The following is a 17,316-nucleotide window of genomic DNA, read 5'->3' as shown; positions in this document are numbered from 1 at the left end:
AAAATACAAAAAGATAATTTAAAAAAAGGAAAAAAATTTGGGATCGCAACATCCATATGATTATTAGATATTTTCAAAATTAAAACAAATAATATATATATTAAATTAATAGGATAATTCTATTAGGATTTAATTAAGTCTATTTAGATTATCCCTATTTAAAATTAGGAGTTGATTGAAATATTAACATAAGTTTTCCCTACCACGCACCCCTACAACAACGCTACCACGCCACATGTCCGATCGCCAATGCAACCTTCCGTCCATGTGAGCCGCCCTTCCTGTTTCGCACTACTAGCGATCGGCTTATTTGTCGCTACCTCACATTCGCATGCCACACGATGTCCCACGAGCAGCCACTGTCTCCGCGACCCCGCGGAGGTTGCCATGACTCCACGGCGGCCTGTGGTGTCAATGTCGAGCAGTAGGCGGAAGGATAAATTTCACCCTACGACACAATTTTAAACCATGAGTGAAACCCTAAACTCCAACGTTGGCTTCACATTAGGTACACTTCCTATACTTCTCCTCCTAACCTTCCTCATCCTCCAAGATTGGGAACAACCTTCTCCTCCTTCGGCACATCTCTAGCTCCTCATCTTCTTCATCTTACCTCGGCATCAATGTTATCTTCTCCACCAACACACCTTCAACACAGGTACCGACATCATTAGCATCATCTCAAGCCCACCATACACCAAAACCTTAGCTTTTCTTGAGTGTTCAAACCCTAAATTCAAATACTTTATTATTTTATATTAAGTATTCAAGAATGACATAATGAAAGATTGTTTTGAATTTATTCTATTTTTGCTTCATTATATCTTGACCCAAATTGTGTTGTGGTTAAGGTGTTAATGAGTGATAATACTAAAAAATATTTCTTTCACTCCTTTTCAATCTTTTATTGCTGAACAAGACATTCTTTATAGTCATACTTTCCTATGTACAACCCAAGAGAATGATATATCTAAAAGGAAGAACCACCACCTACTAAGATCACTCATTACATTTCACGTTCACATAGGATTTCACTCAAATTTTAGGATGTTACAAAGTGGTTGAGTGTGACCTTGGAATTTTATGTTTAGCCAAAGCATTTAAGTTGGAACTTACATATTTGATATGTATGTTTAAGTGTGCATAGAATTATAGGAAGAGATCAGAGAAGGATGGTATAGGACACACCTAGTAGTTTGGAGGTTTGAAGAGATAAAAAAAAGATGGTATGGGACATCCGAGAGACCACAAGACAAGAAGCATTGAGGTGGTGTTAGAACAACTTGGAAGCGATGACCTAGGGCACCCAGGGTGGCAGCTTAATTGATCAAGGTTTGTAGAGTTCAAAGAGGATTGCATAAGGCAAACCTTGGGATTTGATGTTGTTGTTGCAGCCAGAATGGGTTCTAACAGGTAGAGCACCTCCTCCTCTTTTTGTTTGCTCTGCCTCAATACCTACATGTCGACACGGACTAGCAGGCATAGGCGATGGCCAACATGACCCCTCTGACACTCAAGTTAGTCCCGGACTGAGAGAAGAAATGAGAAGGAAATGAGAGTGTACGGACATGAGAGAACATACCTAGCTTTCGCCTTCACCTACCTTCTTATACCCAAGTATATGGCTGTCCACATGAGACGCCGCCTCACCTGTTGCTGGCTCAGTCGACGAAACTATGTTGGGTAGCAAAGGAGACAATGTTAGTGTCGTATGCCTGCTACAATCCGGATTCCCGCCACAAGTCTTGTCCACTGGCATCTAGACTGTCAGTGGCGATTACTAACAGTCTAGTTGTCGGCCGTCGAAGGTGTGGTTCGAAGAAATCTAGCTCGATAAGAATGTTCCCCATCGAGAATGTTCCCGCAGTGTGAGTTGCCACTAGGATGCTTCCGATCTGGATGTTCCCAAAGTGAGTGTGCAGCTGCGGAGATGTTCCCAATCAAAGATATTCCCAAAGTGTGTACTGCTACGGAGATGTTCCTGGTCAAAACTGTTCTCAAAGTGTGAGCTGCTACGGGATGTTCTCAAAGTAAATGCGATGCTACGGGAATATTCCCAGTCGAGAATGTTCCCAAAGTGTGAGCTGCTACGGGGATGTTCTCGATCCAGGAAGTTCCCAATTATACTGACCTGGCGGGCTCGTACATCAGGATTGTAGGATAAGTATCAAGGTAGCAAGGACAACAATTGAAGGAAGCAAACTACATAGGCACAAAATGTGAAGGGCTCGGATGCATTCAAAGGATATATTGGTTGACGAGAGATGGCCGAGGATAAAGCCAAGTTGCATAGAGTAACACTCTAGCGAGTTGTGAATGTGTGTGATTTGTATCCGTGGAGACGAGGAGAGTTGCGTTCTCAAAGCGACACAAGTGCTCCTCTAAGTCTATCACACCATTATATTCACTGATGTGCAATGCTCGAAAGTTGGAGAGCAATCATTCCTCCAGTATAGCCCTAGTGTAAGGCATTCGACATGCAGCAACTCTTTACGCTAGCAGCCGGCTTGGGCTTCTTGGTTCTCTCTTGGAATGAGAGGGCATCATTATTCCTCAAGAACTTTACACCGTGGGCTTCGGGACCAAGGCCTCTGCTACTAGTGCATCGGCCTCCACTTTTATTACGAGGGGCACGTGGTATTGTAGTATCACTTCCTCCACGATTGTAGTGATTAGCTGTGTGAGATGCCCCATTGAAATAAGACCGACTATCATTTCCAACACAACCCGGATGGGCAGTCGTCACTGCTACTTCGAAACCTCAATGTGTTCATCCGCCAGAATCCTTCGTCTGCTTATCTTCCTCTTCATCTTAACTCAATTTCCTATAGATGACGCCAAAATAATGCTACTGCTGCAACTAGAATGGGTTCTAACTAGTAGAGTGCCTCCTCTTCCCATTCAGCCTGCCTCAATACCTGCACGTCAACATGGATTAGCGGGCAGTGGTGATGGCCAACATGACCCTTCAACACTCAAGTCAATCTGGGATTAAAAGAAGAAATGAGAAAGAAATGAGAGTATGCGCGCGAAAAAAAAAACGCATGTAGCTTTCGCCTTCACCTACCTTTTTATACCCGGGTACAGTTGTCCACATGAGACATCACCTCAATCTGTGGTCGGCTCAATCGATGAAGTTATGCCGAGTAGCAGTGATAATGTTAATGTTGTATGCTTGTTACCTTCTAGATGCCCGCTGCAAGTCCTATCCAACCCTCTAGACTGTTAGTAGTGGCAATAGGCAATCTGACTGTCAGCCCTGACGTTGAAAATAGTTAGAGATCTGATTCGGAAGGATCTGGCTTGATAAGAATGCTCCCCGTCGAGGATGTTCCCATAGTGTGAGTTGCCACAGGAATGTTCCCGATCGGGATGTTCTAAAAGTGTGATGCTGCGGAGATGTTCCCAGTCAGAGATATTCCCAAAGTGTGAATTGCTATGAGAATGTTCTTGGTCAAGCATGTTCTGAAAGTGAGTGTGCTATTGCGGGATGTTTCCGATCGGAGATATTCCCAAAGTGTGAGCTACTATATGATGTTCTCGATTAGAGATGTTCCCAAAGTGAGTGTACTGCTACAAGAGTCGGGGATGTTCTCAAAGTGTGAGTTGCTACAGGGATGTTCCCAAAGCATGAGTTACCACAGGGATGTTCTCGATCGGGGATGTTCCCAATTAAGCTAACCTAGGCGGATCCACCCGATATATTAGGATCGTAGGATGAGTATCAAAGGAGCAAGGACAACTGAAGGAAGCAAAATACATAGGCAAAAAATGTGAAGGATGGCACAAGGGGTAAAGGGCTCGGGTGCATCCAAAGGATGTATTGGTTGATGAGAGATGGCCGAGGGTGAAATCAAGTTGCATAGGGTAACACTCTAGTTAGTTATGAATGTGTACGATCTGTATCCATGGAAACGAGAGTAAAATTCAACATAGACGAACTTGACTTATAAGTGGTTGTAGTCGAGGTCACCAATCATATGTGATGAATAGTCAATTAGTGGTTGAAAAACTTAATATCCCAAAGTGTTTTAGAGTTTATAGTTTGAGCAATCAACTAATGATAAACATCAATCAACTGATCATCAGTCGATTGAGTCCTAAAAGGCAATGAACAAAATATTTTTATTCGTGACCTAGTAAATTGTGCAAGCGATTAATGACAAATAGTTAACTAATGCAAGTTAACATATCGTTAAGGTGGAATGCAAGGTGGTGTTATTGCACGACAATGGTCGGACTTGCAAGCGAAATAGTATTGGTTAAACCTATTAAAAGCTTTGTATTTTCTCTGAGCCTTTCTCTTTGTTGTTCTTGTAAAAAATTTCTCCACCTTCCTCTTTGTTGTTCTTGTAAAAAATTTCTCCACCTTAGTAATTGATTGAAGTGATCCACCAACGGATCATGGGCTATGAAGTAGGCGTCCAAAGGACTGCCAAACCATATTAAACAAACTTGTTAGTGATTGTGGTAAGTGTTGATTGCATGATTATCTGATTTTCGTTGTGTTAATTGTATTCCACCTTTCTAATTTGCATCACTTGCAGGTCACCCCTCCCATTTTTAAAAATCTAGGTTTCCTTTACTCTCTTCTTTTGTGTGTGTGTGTGTGTGTGATCCTATGTATTGTCTTTTGCCTAATGTGTTTTGGTATACTTGTTTATCTGTTTCTTATCTTTTGATAACAATAAGCTATCACCTACTGTAGTTACTAGGTCTTCCTTGGCTATTCTTAGTTAGAAGGGATTCTATTGTTATTCTTCTTATTTATGAGGAGCATTTATTTTTGTCAAAGTTACATTCTTTGAGTTTACTTGTTATTTTGAAGCTCTTCATTTACTTATAAATTTGTGACAAAAGACTTTTGTCCATTCCATAACTGTCTATTGCATTCACTCATTATGTTCTCAAGCAATACTGTGATATATAATAAAGAACCATGAGACTTGATTGCTCACCCAGCACCACCTCTTGTTCTAAATCCAACTTCTAATTCGGATCTTCCTCTTACTCTTTGAAAACATACTCTTGTTCTACCTCTTTCTTGTTTGTTATCTTATAAGACATTATGACCTAAATGTTTCACCTTCATTTCTTCTCTTTTAAAGGCGCTCTCACATACAGAGTAGAGAAAGACTCAAGTCAAGGAGATGCATGCATGTCTTATATTAAAATGGTACAAGAGAGTTGATACCTGTAAACCTTTTAATAAGTCCACAATAAGTTGCAAATGGCATTCATAGTGGCTAAAAAATACACATATAATAGATTAGTTGGACACAAATTAATTTAACCTAATAATTCCTCACCTTGGCAATCATATTTCAATTGCCTCTTTGCCAATTGGATATTAAAATATCTTTATCCCTGATAACCTCACAGAAAACTATTGGGCGGCAATTCGAGTTGGTGTGTCATAAACAAGTAAATTCTCATTTCCCATGACTCGTTTGATCTAAACCCAAACTCGATGTGTTAAAATCTTCAACCCACATACAATCCATGTTTGATGCATTTAATTAAACACATTAGACGAGTCATGAGCATAACTCATTTAATTAAATGAGTTAAAACAAGGTCATGACATGACTTATTAAGAAAACAAATTTTAGATACAAATTATCTGTAATTATACATGGATCATCTTATGTTATAATTTGCATTCAATATATTACTTATTTATATATTAGATTATATTTTCTAACTTAAATACATGGTTATCATATTTGGACAATTCACGATTCAAATCATCCAATTCAATATGCATCCCCAACGATTTGAATTGACAGGGGCTAAATCAGAACATCTAAAATGGACCAATTCGATCCAATTCTAATAAAAGAAAGCCAATATATTACAATTTAGGATTGTCCCACAATTCTTTTCTCAATTGTTCGTGTGTTGTCCACTCTTCGAAGTTCGGAGGGAAGTGAAAAGACAAAGTAAATAACAATCAATTAAATTGTGAAGAAAAGAGACACTGTCATTTAAAGATATTTGCAAATGCATTCATGGTAATGCCTTGCCATTTAATTTAGTAAAGAGGCCTTCATTTATACAAATGCTTGAAGTTTCTTTGAAAGTATAGTCAAGGTTTAAAACCCCTTATTTATCATTAAGCAAGAGTAACATATTTGAAGAAATAGATTTGATCAATAAAGATCTTCAAAAATAACATTGAGATGAAGACAGGGCACGCCATTATGTCTGATGGATAGACTAATAGTAGAGGGCATTCTCTCACTAATTTCCTAGTTAATAGTCCAAGTGGAATAGTAATTATAAGATCTATTGGCACAACAGATGCAATTAAAGATGCAAACAAAATATATAAATTATTTGATAGCGTATTGGATGAAATATGCAAAGAAAGTGTTATTTGATAGAGTATTGGATGAAATATGCAAAGCAAGTGGTGATGGACTCTAACTGCATGGCAATTGTATGATTACTAGAAGCAAAAAAGGACAAAATTGTTTTGGTCACATTGTGACACTATTTAGATTTGATTCCTTTTTTTAATGATACCATAGCATAGGCAAAAAAGATCACCATTTTTATTAATCGTTATACTTTAATCCTAAATTTATATAGAAGATTTGCCTCCTAAGGGAAGTGAATTAGCAAGGCCTACAATCATTAGATTTGCTATGGCATACTTGACAGTTACAGCATATTCACTTAAAATGATGTCTATGTTTGCTTTTATATCATGGCTACAAGTTCTTTTACAAGTGCGTGATTCACAATTTTAAAAGTCAAGTAAGTTTTGTTTGAAGAGTGTTACTCTACTTGTGAAAGTGCTTCATCTTGTGGATAGTGATGTGGAGCCATCTATGGGCGGTGTATGAAGTAATGGATAGAACCAAAGAGTAAATTACAAACAACTTTAATGGCATTAAAAGCAAATATCAATGGATCTAGAGATTATTGACACTAGATAGGATGTGAGACTTCATGAGCCTTTGCATGCAGCAACCTACTGTTCTTGGTATCATACTAATAGTCATTCAAATGATAGTTGAGAATTTGATAATTTTGAAAACATTTTGGTAATATTAAGCTAAGAATATGTATTAACTATTTAGTAATTTAGTGTCTCACTTGTTAGATTTAATGTATTTTCATGAATGGTTATGTACTTGTTTTTTTTACAACACATTTTATATATTTTTGGTAATGTGCTATTATCCTTGATTAGTTTTGTAAGAATACTAGAATATTCTTATCAATTTTAGTAAGGTACAATTTTGTTCACTTATTTATGTCATGAACCTTAGTATTCATATTCCTGATTCAAAACAATTCACGATTCATGATATCACCCAAGTGATTATGATTCAAACGTCAATTCAATATCCTCGCTTATATAGATTCATTAAAACAAATGATTAAAATATCTATATATTATAAATGAGTCATAAATAGATTAACCCATTTATAACCCGACCCAAACCACTTATCTTGTGTATGACCCAAACCTATTTAGCTAAAATCCAATCCTACAAGATTGCAGGTCAGGTCGTGTTTTGTAAATTGATCATGTCAAACTTGTCACCCTTAGCTGGAACAACATTTTAGTGTTTGTTGCATGGGTGATAGTGGTTTGAAGAAATCTCTATATGGTTTGAAGCAATCCCCTAAAGGATGGTTTCATCTTTCTCACCATTTAGAAAGTGTATTGAGGAAGATGTCAAAAAGGAATCAGTTGCACTTGGGTGGGTTGGCAGGAGATTGTGACTACAAATGACTTTGCACACATCACTAGACTGAGACAATTTTCTTTTTTACTTTTATATTAGGATTTGGGCATCCTACGATACTTTCTTGTAACGAGGGGCACTTTGGGAGAGGCATTTATATCTACCAATTGAAGTATGTATTTAATATATTCAAGAAAAATGTCAAACTGTTGTCAAGACAATGAAGTCATTAATAAGATACAAATGACTGATTAGGAACTGGAACAACCTAATAATTATAAATGCAAACATTCCATTCACAGTGAATGTAATCAATTAGTACTCAGGCATTTTGTCATGATTATTTACAGACAATTTTGAGAATTCTAAGTATCAAAAGAATATGCTAGAGAAAGAGGTGAAAAAAACTAGAATCAAGGTCACCTTTGCCATGTAATTCAATATCTCCAGATAGGATAATACAATGGAGTTATCATATCATTTATCAATAGCCAGTGAATTTCCTACCCAATTCCTTAAAAGGTTCTAAGCTTGAACATATCTACAAAGCTATTTTTTCATAATATATTTAAGCAAACTTGAGGAAATATGAGGGACCTAAATGTAAATGCAAAGACTACTTGTAAATACCTTAAAATATGAGGTATAAAGTGCAATTTTAATTAATAAATAATAAACATATCTAAAGGAAGCTACCAAGGGAAATTACCCTAATTAAAGGAAGTTGGTATATCTATGGCTTACTGCAGTCAGAGAAAAGGAATTACCAAATAAACAACAGGCTTAGCAGTTAGCAATTGGAAAGTATTCAAGATCTCAATATCAGCAGCTTTCCAATCGCCAAGACGAACATCTTTACCATCCTTCAACCACAACTTTATCTGCAACAAAATGAAAGGTTTTATTTTGTAAGGATATCGCATAGACTAACAAATAAATGAGCTAATATGTCAGTACAAATCACAAGCAAATATTTTTCTAACTAGGCTTTGATGTGGCATGAATTTATTAATTCTTTAAATAAAGTATTTGATTAGTAGATTAGTATAATCAGATTTCGGGTGATGAAACCAGTATATTATATAATGATGACTATTAGTCTTCCTTTCCCCCTCCACTGTCTTCAATTCCACTCTTCCACTTCACCTTCTTTAACAATCATCAAAAAGACAAAGCGCCTTGTATGACATCCATGTCATGTCGCACCACCAGATTTATCCATCCATAGACCAAACAATCAAATTAAATTAAAACCAATATCTGGATCAACTCACTGTTCAACCTGGTCTAAGTCAAGTTTCACTTGCATGAGATAATGACGAAATAAGATTTAAAATAATTACAAGGGATATTTTACCTATCCTTATAATTGAATCGGGCATGTTTAGTACATCTATTGGACAGTGTGGCTAGGAGAATTTAACGGGTGATTTTTTATGTAATAGATGTTTCTTAACTAATACAACAATGACCAAGCCTTTATCTCACTATGTGGAATCAACTATATGAACCTTCCTATGTTAGTGGACTCAATCCCTTATTGTATCATCATCGATATTTAAATAAATTTTATCTTGTTTTATTGTTCCTAATTAAGTCTTTTTTTATCTTCCTCTTCTGATCTCTCTCTTCTTCTATTAATGTGTGTATTTGTCAGTCTCACATCGTCTAACTGGGGCATTTATTGAACGTCTAAATACGTGTTCATACCATTTTAAATGTGTCTCTCAGAATTTTTCTTCAATAGGCGTAATATCCATCCTCGTATACCCGCACATCCACATTAACATCCTTATCTCTGCAACTCTCATCTTTGGCTCGTATGCTCATTGCATAGTCTAATGTTCAACTCCATATAATTTAGTTGATCTAACTATCGTTATGTAAAACTTCCTTTCAAGTTTTAGAGTTACCTTACGATTATAAAGAACACCTGACGTCATTCTCTATTTCAACTATCCTATTTATATCCTATATAAAACATCTCTATCAATCCTCCATCCTTTTGCAAAATCGATCATAAATACATAAAGCTCTCAATTATAGGTAACTCATCATCTCCTAACTTAACATTTGCCCTGCAACGTCATACAAAGGCTAAATGTCTTATATAAAAGGATAGCTGAAATTTTATGATGATACCAATAAGTATTCTAAATAATTCTTTTTTTCCATTTTCTCCCCTTAGTAACCAATCTTTCTCTCTCCCCTAAAATTTACATCAAGCCCCTGGTTAATTTAGGTGCACTAGCATGAAAATTTGGCAATATAATAGTTTTTGGAAAATATTATTGCATGGTTATTCCATTCTTATATTCACTACTGTTTGGTCCACTAAATAGTCAACCAAAGGATTGCAATTGATAATCAATTAGGAAGAGTTCCTTAATAGAAAATACCCTAAATTTTATAAGTGGAATTTAATAAAGAAAAGAGGATTCATTATTTAAAAACTTAATAGGTCAAAATTACCTAGTGAAATTTTTTTAATTATTTATCGAAACCATAATTAAAGAAGGATTTTTATCAACTAACATAACTAATGTTGGTAAATTAATTGTTCAAAAATCAAAATTTTATTTAAGTTTTTCAAATATTTAAACATAATTAATTAATTAAACATAACAAAAATTCTATTATTACAATATTGTTTGCAACACATTAACTAATTACTATAAGAAATAATCATCTATTGGCTTTATGGTCTTTTTTATAATTTTTTAAATTATTCCCACTCATTCCTCCAGCCAAACAATCAAAAATATAATCCTAGTCTATTTCTAATTTAACCTTGTAGCTTCATAATACACATACCAGAATATAGGTAACAGCCCATGTATATTTTACTTCTAAGCTATGTTTATTGCTTGTCTAAATAGTAAATTAGTACCTATTTCATTTGAAATATCAATTTGGGAGGATAGAACAACAACAATCAAGCATTTATCCTATTACATGGCATTGATTATATGAATCCTCCTACGTCATTCAGCTCGATCCCCTACTATATAATCATTTATATTTAAATGAATTTTATCCTATTTTATTTTTTTTTTATCTCCCTCTTCCTCTATTAATGTGTATTTGTCATGATCTCAAATAATCAGGCATTTATTGAACACCTAAGCATGTGCTTGTACCATCTTAAATATGTCTCTCAAAGTTTCCCTCAATAAGTGCATTCTCAACTTTCCCTCTAATGTTTTCATTTTTTATCATGTCCATCCTCGTATGTTTGGGCATCTACCTTAATATCCTTATCTATACGACTATCATATTTTACTTGTGTGCTCGTTTCATAACCTAACATTCAACTTCATATAACATATCAAGTCTAATTGATATTTTATAAAACTTCTCTAAGCTTAGCTTTAGACATTTCATATGATCACAAAAAACACATTATGTTATCCTCCATTTTAACCGTCTTATTTGCATCCTATGTAAAATATCTCTATCAACCCCTCTATTCATTTGCAAAAATGATTCCAGATACTTAAAGCTCTCAGTTACAACTAACTCGTTATCTCTTAGTTTAACCTTTGTCTTGCTATATCTAATACTACTAAACTTAAATTTCATATATTTAATCTTTACTCTAACTAACTCTAAAATATTTTACTTTCAATTTTTCCTGCCAAATTTGAGCTTAACATTTATTGTTTCATGTGTCTCATTGATCAAAAAATTATCTACAAACAACATGCACTATCGTAACGTGCTTAGGATGTGTCCATTGAGTTCATTCATGAGTAGTGTAAAACAAATGAACTTAGAGTTGATCCTTGATTTAACTCTATCTTTATAGAAAGTATTTTAATTAATTCTGGATTTTCCATTCTTGTCATTACATTCTCATACATATCCTTAATTGTTTCAGTATACGTCACGCAAATACCTTTCTTTTCTAAAATTCTCCATATAATTTCCCTTAGAACTCTATCATAAACTTTTTTTAGATAAATGAATATCATGTGTAAGTTTGCTTCTTTTCCCAATAGTTTTCAATCAATTATATGAAAAGACATATAACTTCTTACATCGATCTTTCAGCCATAAATTCAAATTGATTTTTTATTACCTTGGTCTCCTTTAATTTTTTTCTTATCAATTTTTTCCAAAGTTTCATGATAAGGCTCATTAACTTAATTTCTCTATACTTCACACAAGTTTGTTATATAAGGGACTAGAATACGTATCCTTCAATAATCAAACTATTTTTTCATATTTAATATTAAATTGAATAACTTTGTAAGTAATCTAATACCTTATTTTCCTCTTTCATATCTTTATTAGAATGTCATGCGGTCCAATTGTTTTTCTATTTTACATCTCATTTAATATTTGTTCTACTTCTAAAGTTTGAATTCTTCGATACAAATTTAAATTTCTATACTTCTCTAACCTACTTAAGTTTCCTAAACTAAGTTGGTCACCTAAACCTTAATTAAAAAGTTGATGAAAATACCTCTTTCATCACTTTTATTTCCTCATCCTTCACTAGCACTATATTGTATTCATCTTTAGTACATCTTATTTAAATAAGATCCCTTATTTTCGTCTCTCTCACTTTAGTTAGCATATAGATGTTTTTTCTCCTTTTTTATATCATGTTGTTGATATAAACATTCGAAAGCTTTATTCTTGAATTCACTCACTATTTTTTAGCTTCTTTCTTAACTATTATATACTTTTTTAAGATCTCTTTGTTCTCACAAATGTACAATAACTTATAAGTTATTCGTTTTTCAAACACTTTCTCTTGTACTTCCTCATTCCATCACCAAGATACTTTATTTGATGGTATCCATCCTCTTAACTCACCGAGTATAGTCTTCACCACCGTTTTCAAATTTGATATCATCTTATCCTATGTCATAGTCGAGTCGTCATGTATTTCTCCTGATACTTGTGTTCCTATTCTCTCCTTAAAAATACTTTCTTTTTCATCTTTTAACTTCCACTACTTGATTCTAAAAGTAATGCACGTTTTTCTTCTACATCACTAACCTATGTTGGGTAATTAAGTTTTCTCCAAGGATCTTCCTCACTATAAGAAAATCAATTTACGACTTATTGTTTCTACTTTTGAATGTAACTACGTGTTCTCTTTTCTTAAAAAAAAAGTATTATCTATTATAAGTTCATATGCTATCGCAAAATCTAATAAACTTTCCCTTTTTCATTTCTTGGTCCAAAATTATAGCTCTCATGCACCATATCATATTCCTCATTTCCTACTCCTATATATCCATTTAGATCTCTTATTAAAATTATCTCGTTTGTCCGAATTTTTTATATTATCTCATTTAGTTATAAACCTACGTTTAGTGTTTTCATGTCATCCTACTTAAGGTGCATATATATTAATTATATTAATAGTTTCTTTTGCTACTACTATCTTGAGAGCTATAATCTTATATGCATTCCTGATTACTTCGTCCCTTAATGAACAATTTACAATAATCTCTACTTCATCCCTTGTTTTACTATTTCTTGTATATCATAACTTAAATCATAAGTTCTCTATCATCTTTGCTTTTTTTCCTACTCATTTTTTCTCTTGTAAGTATAAAATATCAATTTTTTTTTAATTATCGTATCTACTATCTTTATTGTTTTACCAGTGAGCATTCTTTTATTCTTATCCAACCTAAAGTGTGAAAACTCTTACATATTTAAAACTACACAAAGTTCTTATGGAGATGTAGCGATTCTTACCAAGACATTACGGTCAAATCCTATAATGTGTTCCTTCCAAGGAACAATCTAGCATTAACATAATAATTTAATAGATTTATATATAATATTTACTTTTTTTTAACGTTGACTAGCAATCTAAAGCAATCCTTCTTTATGCGGTCTTAGGGACGACTATGACAGTTATTTGCCATGGGCAAAGTTATGATTACTTAGGAGGATGAAGAAGAAAAAGGAAAAGAACTGCACTAAGAGAAAGAGAAGGGAAGGGAGAAAAGAAAAGGAAATAAAAAAAAAGTTACTTGTAACGGGGAATAAAGGAAGGAATTGAGAAAAAAAACTTCTTGATATGTTTTTTAAATTATTTTTTCTCTCATCATCGACCTAATTATGTGCAGATCAATTTTGCAAGAAAATGTGGGAGGTGAATCCTCCCATTCTCATCCTTCTCTCTGCTCCTCCATCAAAGCAACAATAAAAAGATGCTTTTTCTTCCACTCCCCCTCCATCACTTTCTCTTCTACATACATAAACATACCTTTAAAATGAAAGAAAGCTAGAGTATAGAAACCATTTAGATCAATATTTAAATAATAAGTTTTAGCTTAGTAGTGAAAGTAATATAACCATATAGTACGTATCAATTCCAAAGTGGCCCGAAAAACTAAATCATGGAAACCAGTTTGTTACAAGATAAAACAACCTGGCACAGATTGGAAATACCGTTTTATGGCAAGTTTGATAGAACCTGGAAATGAATATAATGAGTATGACAGATTGGAAAGAATGTTTATGACAAGTTTGATATCATCCTGGAAATGAATATAAAAAGTATATTAATCACTTCCAATTGTGAATTTAATCATTACCCATCAAAGGCTGGAATCTTCCAAGTGAAAGTTATTCAAGTCTATAGATGTAAAATCTAAAAGCAACAAGAAAATGAAATCCATAGAAAACTTGCAGGCTAATAATAAATATATGTATATAATTAAAAATGGAATAAAATCATTACAACTATTGTAAGTCTAGAATCTTAAAGTGATGAAAAAAAATCTGACAGTCATCGTACCAACCTTGTCACATAATTCATGTTCAATTTTTAATTGTTTATCATTGCTTCTCTTCATGCTCTTCTCTAGGTCCTCCAACTTCTTTTCAATGAATTCCAAATCCTACAATGAGGAATATAATTGTTCATAAAAAAATTTTAAAAAAGGAATTCTGTACCTTCAAATCAAACAAAACCTCAAAGCCAGAAATACACAAATGATAACCCCAACAAAACCCATGACTCACTTAAGTATATCCTTGATAGTGCAAACAAAGGAAAAGGTAATCAAAGACTTTGAGAACTAAAAAAAGTACTAACACAGGTATATTTTTTAAAAAAAGGACATTAAGAAGTAAAACATGGCAATTTAAGTTGACTTATATAACTACTATAATAGTAAAACAGTTGCATTTCTGTAAATTTCCATTTTAACCATCAAGAAGAAAAAAGAGGATATAATAAAGTGACAATGAGAATAAACTTAAGAAAGGCTAAGAAAACAATCACATAAAGGTTTCAAAAATTGTTTATTCAAATCATAATATTGTAGGATAGCTGGTAATCCTCATGATCGTGTTTGTTCTACATGAATTTTCACTCTCCATTAAGCCCTATGCAAGATTATCACTAATAATATAATCAATTCAGTCTTTTATTATATTGACTACTATTTTCTTTACTCTCTCCCTACCCATGCACAACACGCTAGCTGCTCTAATAGATTCAACTATTTTAACTATTTGTCACCTTTGTGTTAGTGCAATCGGCCTTTAGGATTTTGATAGTTTGGTTTGAACAATATGTTTAAGGGAATTTGATCAAGAGTGACCAAATAATTTGATCACAGTTGATCGAGTTGAGTGTAGAATCTAAACAAGTCAAAATTAACTAAAGGCTTGGAAGTGAGAAGTCCAAGTAGAACCAGTCGAGTGGAAATCCTAACAAGGCTAAACAAGTGAAAGTCCTAGAGGGGTTAAGCAGTGAACTAGGTAGTGGAAGACCTAGCGGGGCTAGGCAGTGGAAGTCCTAATTGAGAACCAAGCAGTGAAAGTCCTAGCGGAGTTAAGCAAGGGAAGATCTAGTTGGAAACTAGACAAACCTAGTTAGGAACTAGGTCAAATCCAAGAGAATCAACTAGGAGCTAAATACTTGACGGTAAAAGCAAGATTTAAAATATCAAGCCGTACTGAAGTTTCGATCCCGAACAAGAATGATACAGTTTTGGTACTGTATCGTACTGTGTTCAGTATTTTTAAAATATAAAATATATTAACTAAAATAAAAAATTTAATCTAAATATTTAAATATAAAAAATAAAATATTTTTAAAAATAATAAAATAATTTTATGAATTTTAATAAAACCTATTTAAATTATCCCCAACTATAGTTAGGAATTGATTATTAAAATCTTATTAAAACCTAAGTTTAAAAAAAAAATAAAACAAAAATCGCGATTGGCCATGCGCGCAACCCAAGGCGCACGGAGGCATCGCCGAGCCCTGGCAAGGCCTCCAATGGCGTCGCCGAGGCCGCACGAAGCCTCGGGAGGCATCTTCCGACCGAAACGGTTGCGTCGTGCTGTACTGGTACCGGTCCATTGGCGGAACGAAATTTTTCGCCAATATCACATGATATGGCTCGAGATTTCAATCCATGGGTAAAAGTCTCAATGGGTCAACTGAGAGTTGAACACCTGGCAAACAAGACCTAGTAGATTAAGTAAATCGAATACTAAGTTTTACTTGTTGTTTTGCATGTTGTTTGCGTGCAAGAGATGGGTTGGACAATCAGAGATTGAGTCAAAGGTTGGGTCAGAGGTTGCAAAGGAGACAGAACAAGTTTGGTGGACCAAACTATTCCAGGTGACCGAAACATATTCTAGGAGACCAAAACACTCCAGGCGCGAAACAACTTCTAGGCGACCGGAATGCTCCAAGTGACCGGAACGCTCCAGGCGACTAGAAGAGTTTCCATACGATTGGAAAGGGATGTTATCAGATTCAAGCGAATCGGTCTTTGGATGAATGTATGACTAAGTTTTAGGCGACCAAAGGATGTTCTAGTCAACCGGAAGGCCAAAATTTAGCCTAAAGTGGATCGAGTTACAACCGAATCAGTGGAGGTCTAATTGACCAGAGGAGCTTCCAATTGACCAGAAGAGTGTCAATCAAGCTCTATGAAAGGAGAGTCAAGACAACGTCTTCCATCATGAACTGCAAACAATATCTCTTATTCTCGTGCTTATAAAAGTGCTCAAGTTTTGCTAGTGCAGTCCGAGAAGCGCCAAGAGAAGTGTTGTAGCACTCAGAACTTCAAATCTGATCCTATAAGTTTGTCTTTTCTTAGATGTTTGCTTGTATATCGTTTATTTTCTTTCATACTTGTGATTGTGCCTTACAAATCTGTAAAAGATTTCTCCGCCTCCAAAAGGTATCCGGAAAGGGAAAACAACTAATGGACTCACGGTTGAGTGAGTAGGTGGAGTAGGGACCCAAGGGTTGCTGAACCATGTTAAATTCTAGTGTACTTTTCTTATTGTATTTGTCTTTTAGCTTTTATTCCGATGTGCTACTAACAACTCTGATAGATTAAGAATAAGAATGACGATAAAATGATTACACTATTTACCCCCACCCCCTCTAGCAACAAATAAGATCAAACACTTTGGACGTGTCTATATCATCTTAATATATTCTCATACTTCATCATCTATTGGAACTACACCTAAATGTTCTCAAATACTAGTATTTTTTTTCTTTTTATTAACCATTTATCTTAACAATTCTTATATCTATTTTATTAATTCTCGTATTTTAACATTTCGACAGATTGATATAAAAGAGGGCAAAAGACATCAA

The 17,316-nt window shown here is 34.4% G+C and overlaps 1 protein-coding gene across 1 annotated transcript in view; it reads right to left on the bottom strand.

Moving 5' to 3' along the window:
* The window catches only part of LOC141826805 (obg-like ATPase 1), a 42,524-nt gene that overhangs the window by 14,883 nt on the left and 10,325 nt on the right, over positions 1-17,316 (bottom strand). The window contains exons 5-6 of the mRNA XM_074714106.1: positions 14,480-14,578; positions 8,471-8,584 (exon numbers count right to left, since the gene is read on the bottom strand). Coding sequence (XP_074570207.1) covers positions 8,471-8,584; positions 14,480-14,578 — 213 coding nt within the window. The remainder of the gene's footprint in view (positions 1-8,470; positions 8,585-14,479; positions 14,579-17,316) is intronic.

Source organism: Curcuma longa, chromosome 4, assembly GCF_044706935.1.
Source record: "Curcuma longa cultivar G26 ecotype Majalengka, Jawa Barat chromosome 4, ITB_CL_G26_1.1, whole genome shotgun sequence".
In the NCBI taxonomy this organism is placed as follows: Eukaryota; Viridiplantae; Streptophyta; class Magnoliopsida; order Zingiberales; family Zingiberaceae; genus Curcuma; species Curcuma longa.
Note: the sequence above shows the minus strand (reverse complement) of the source record. Positions and strands in the feature narration are given on the sequence as shown.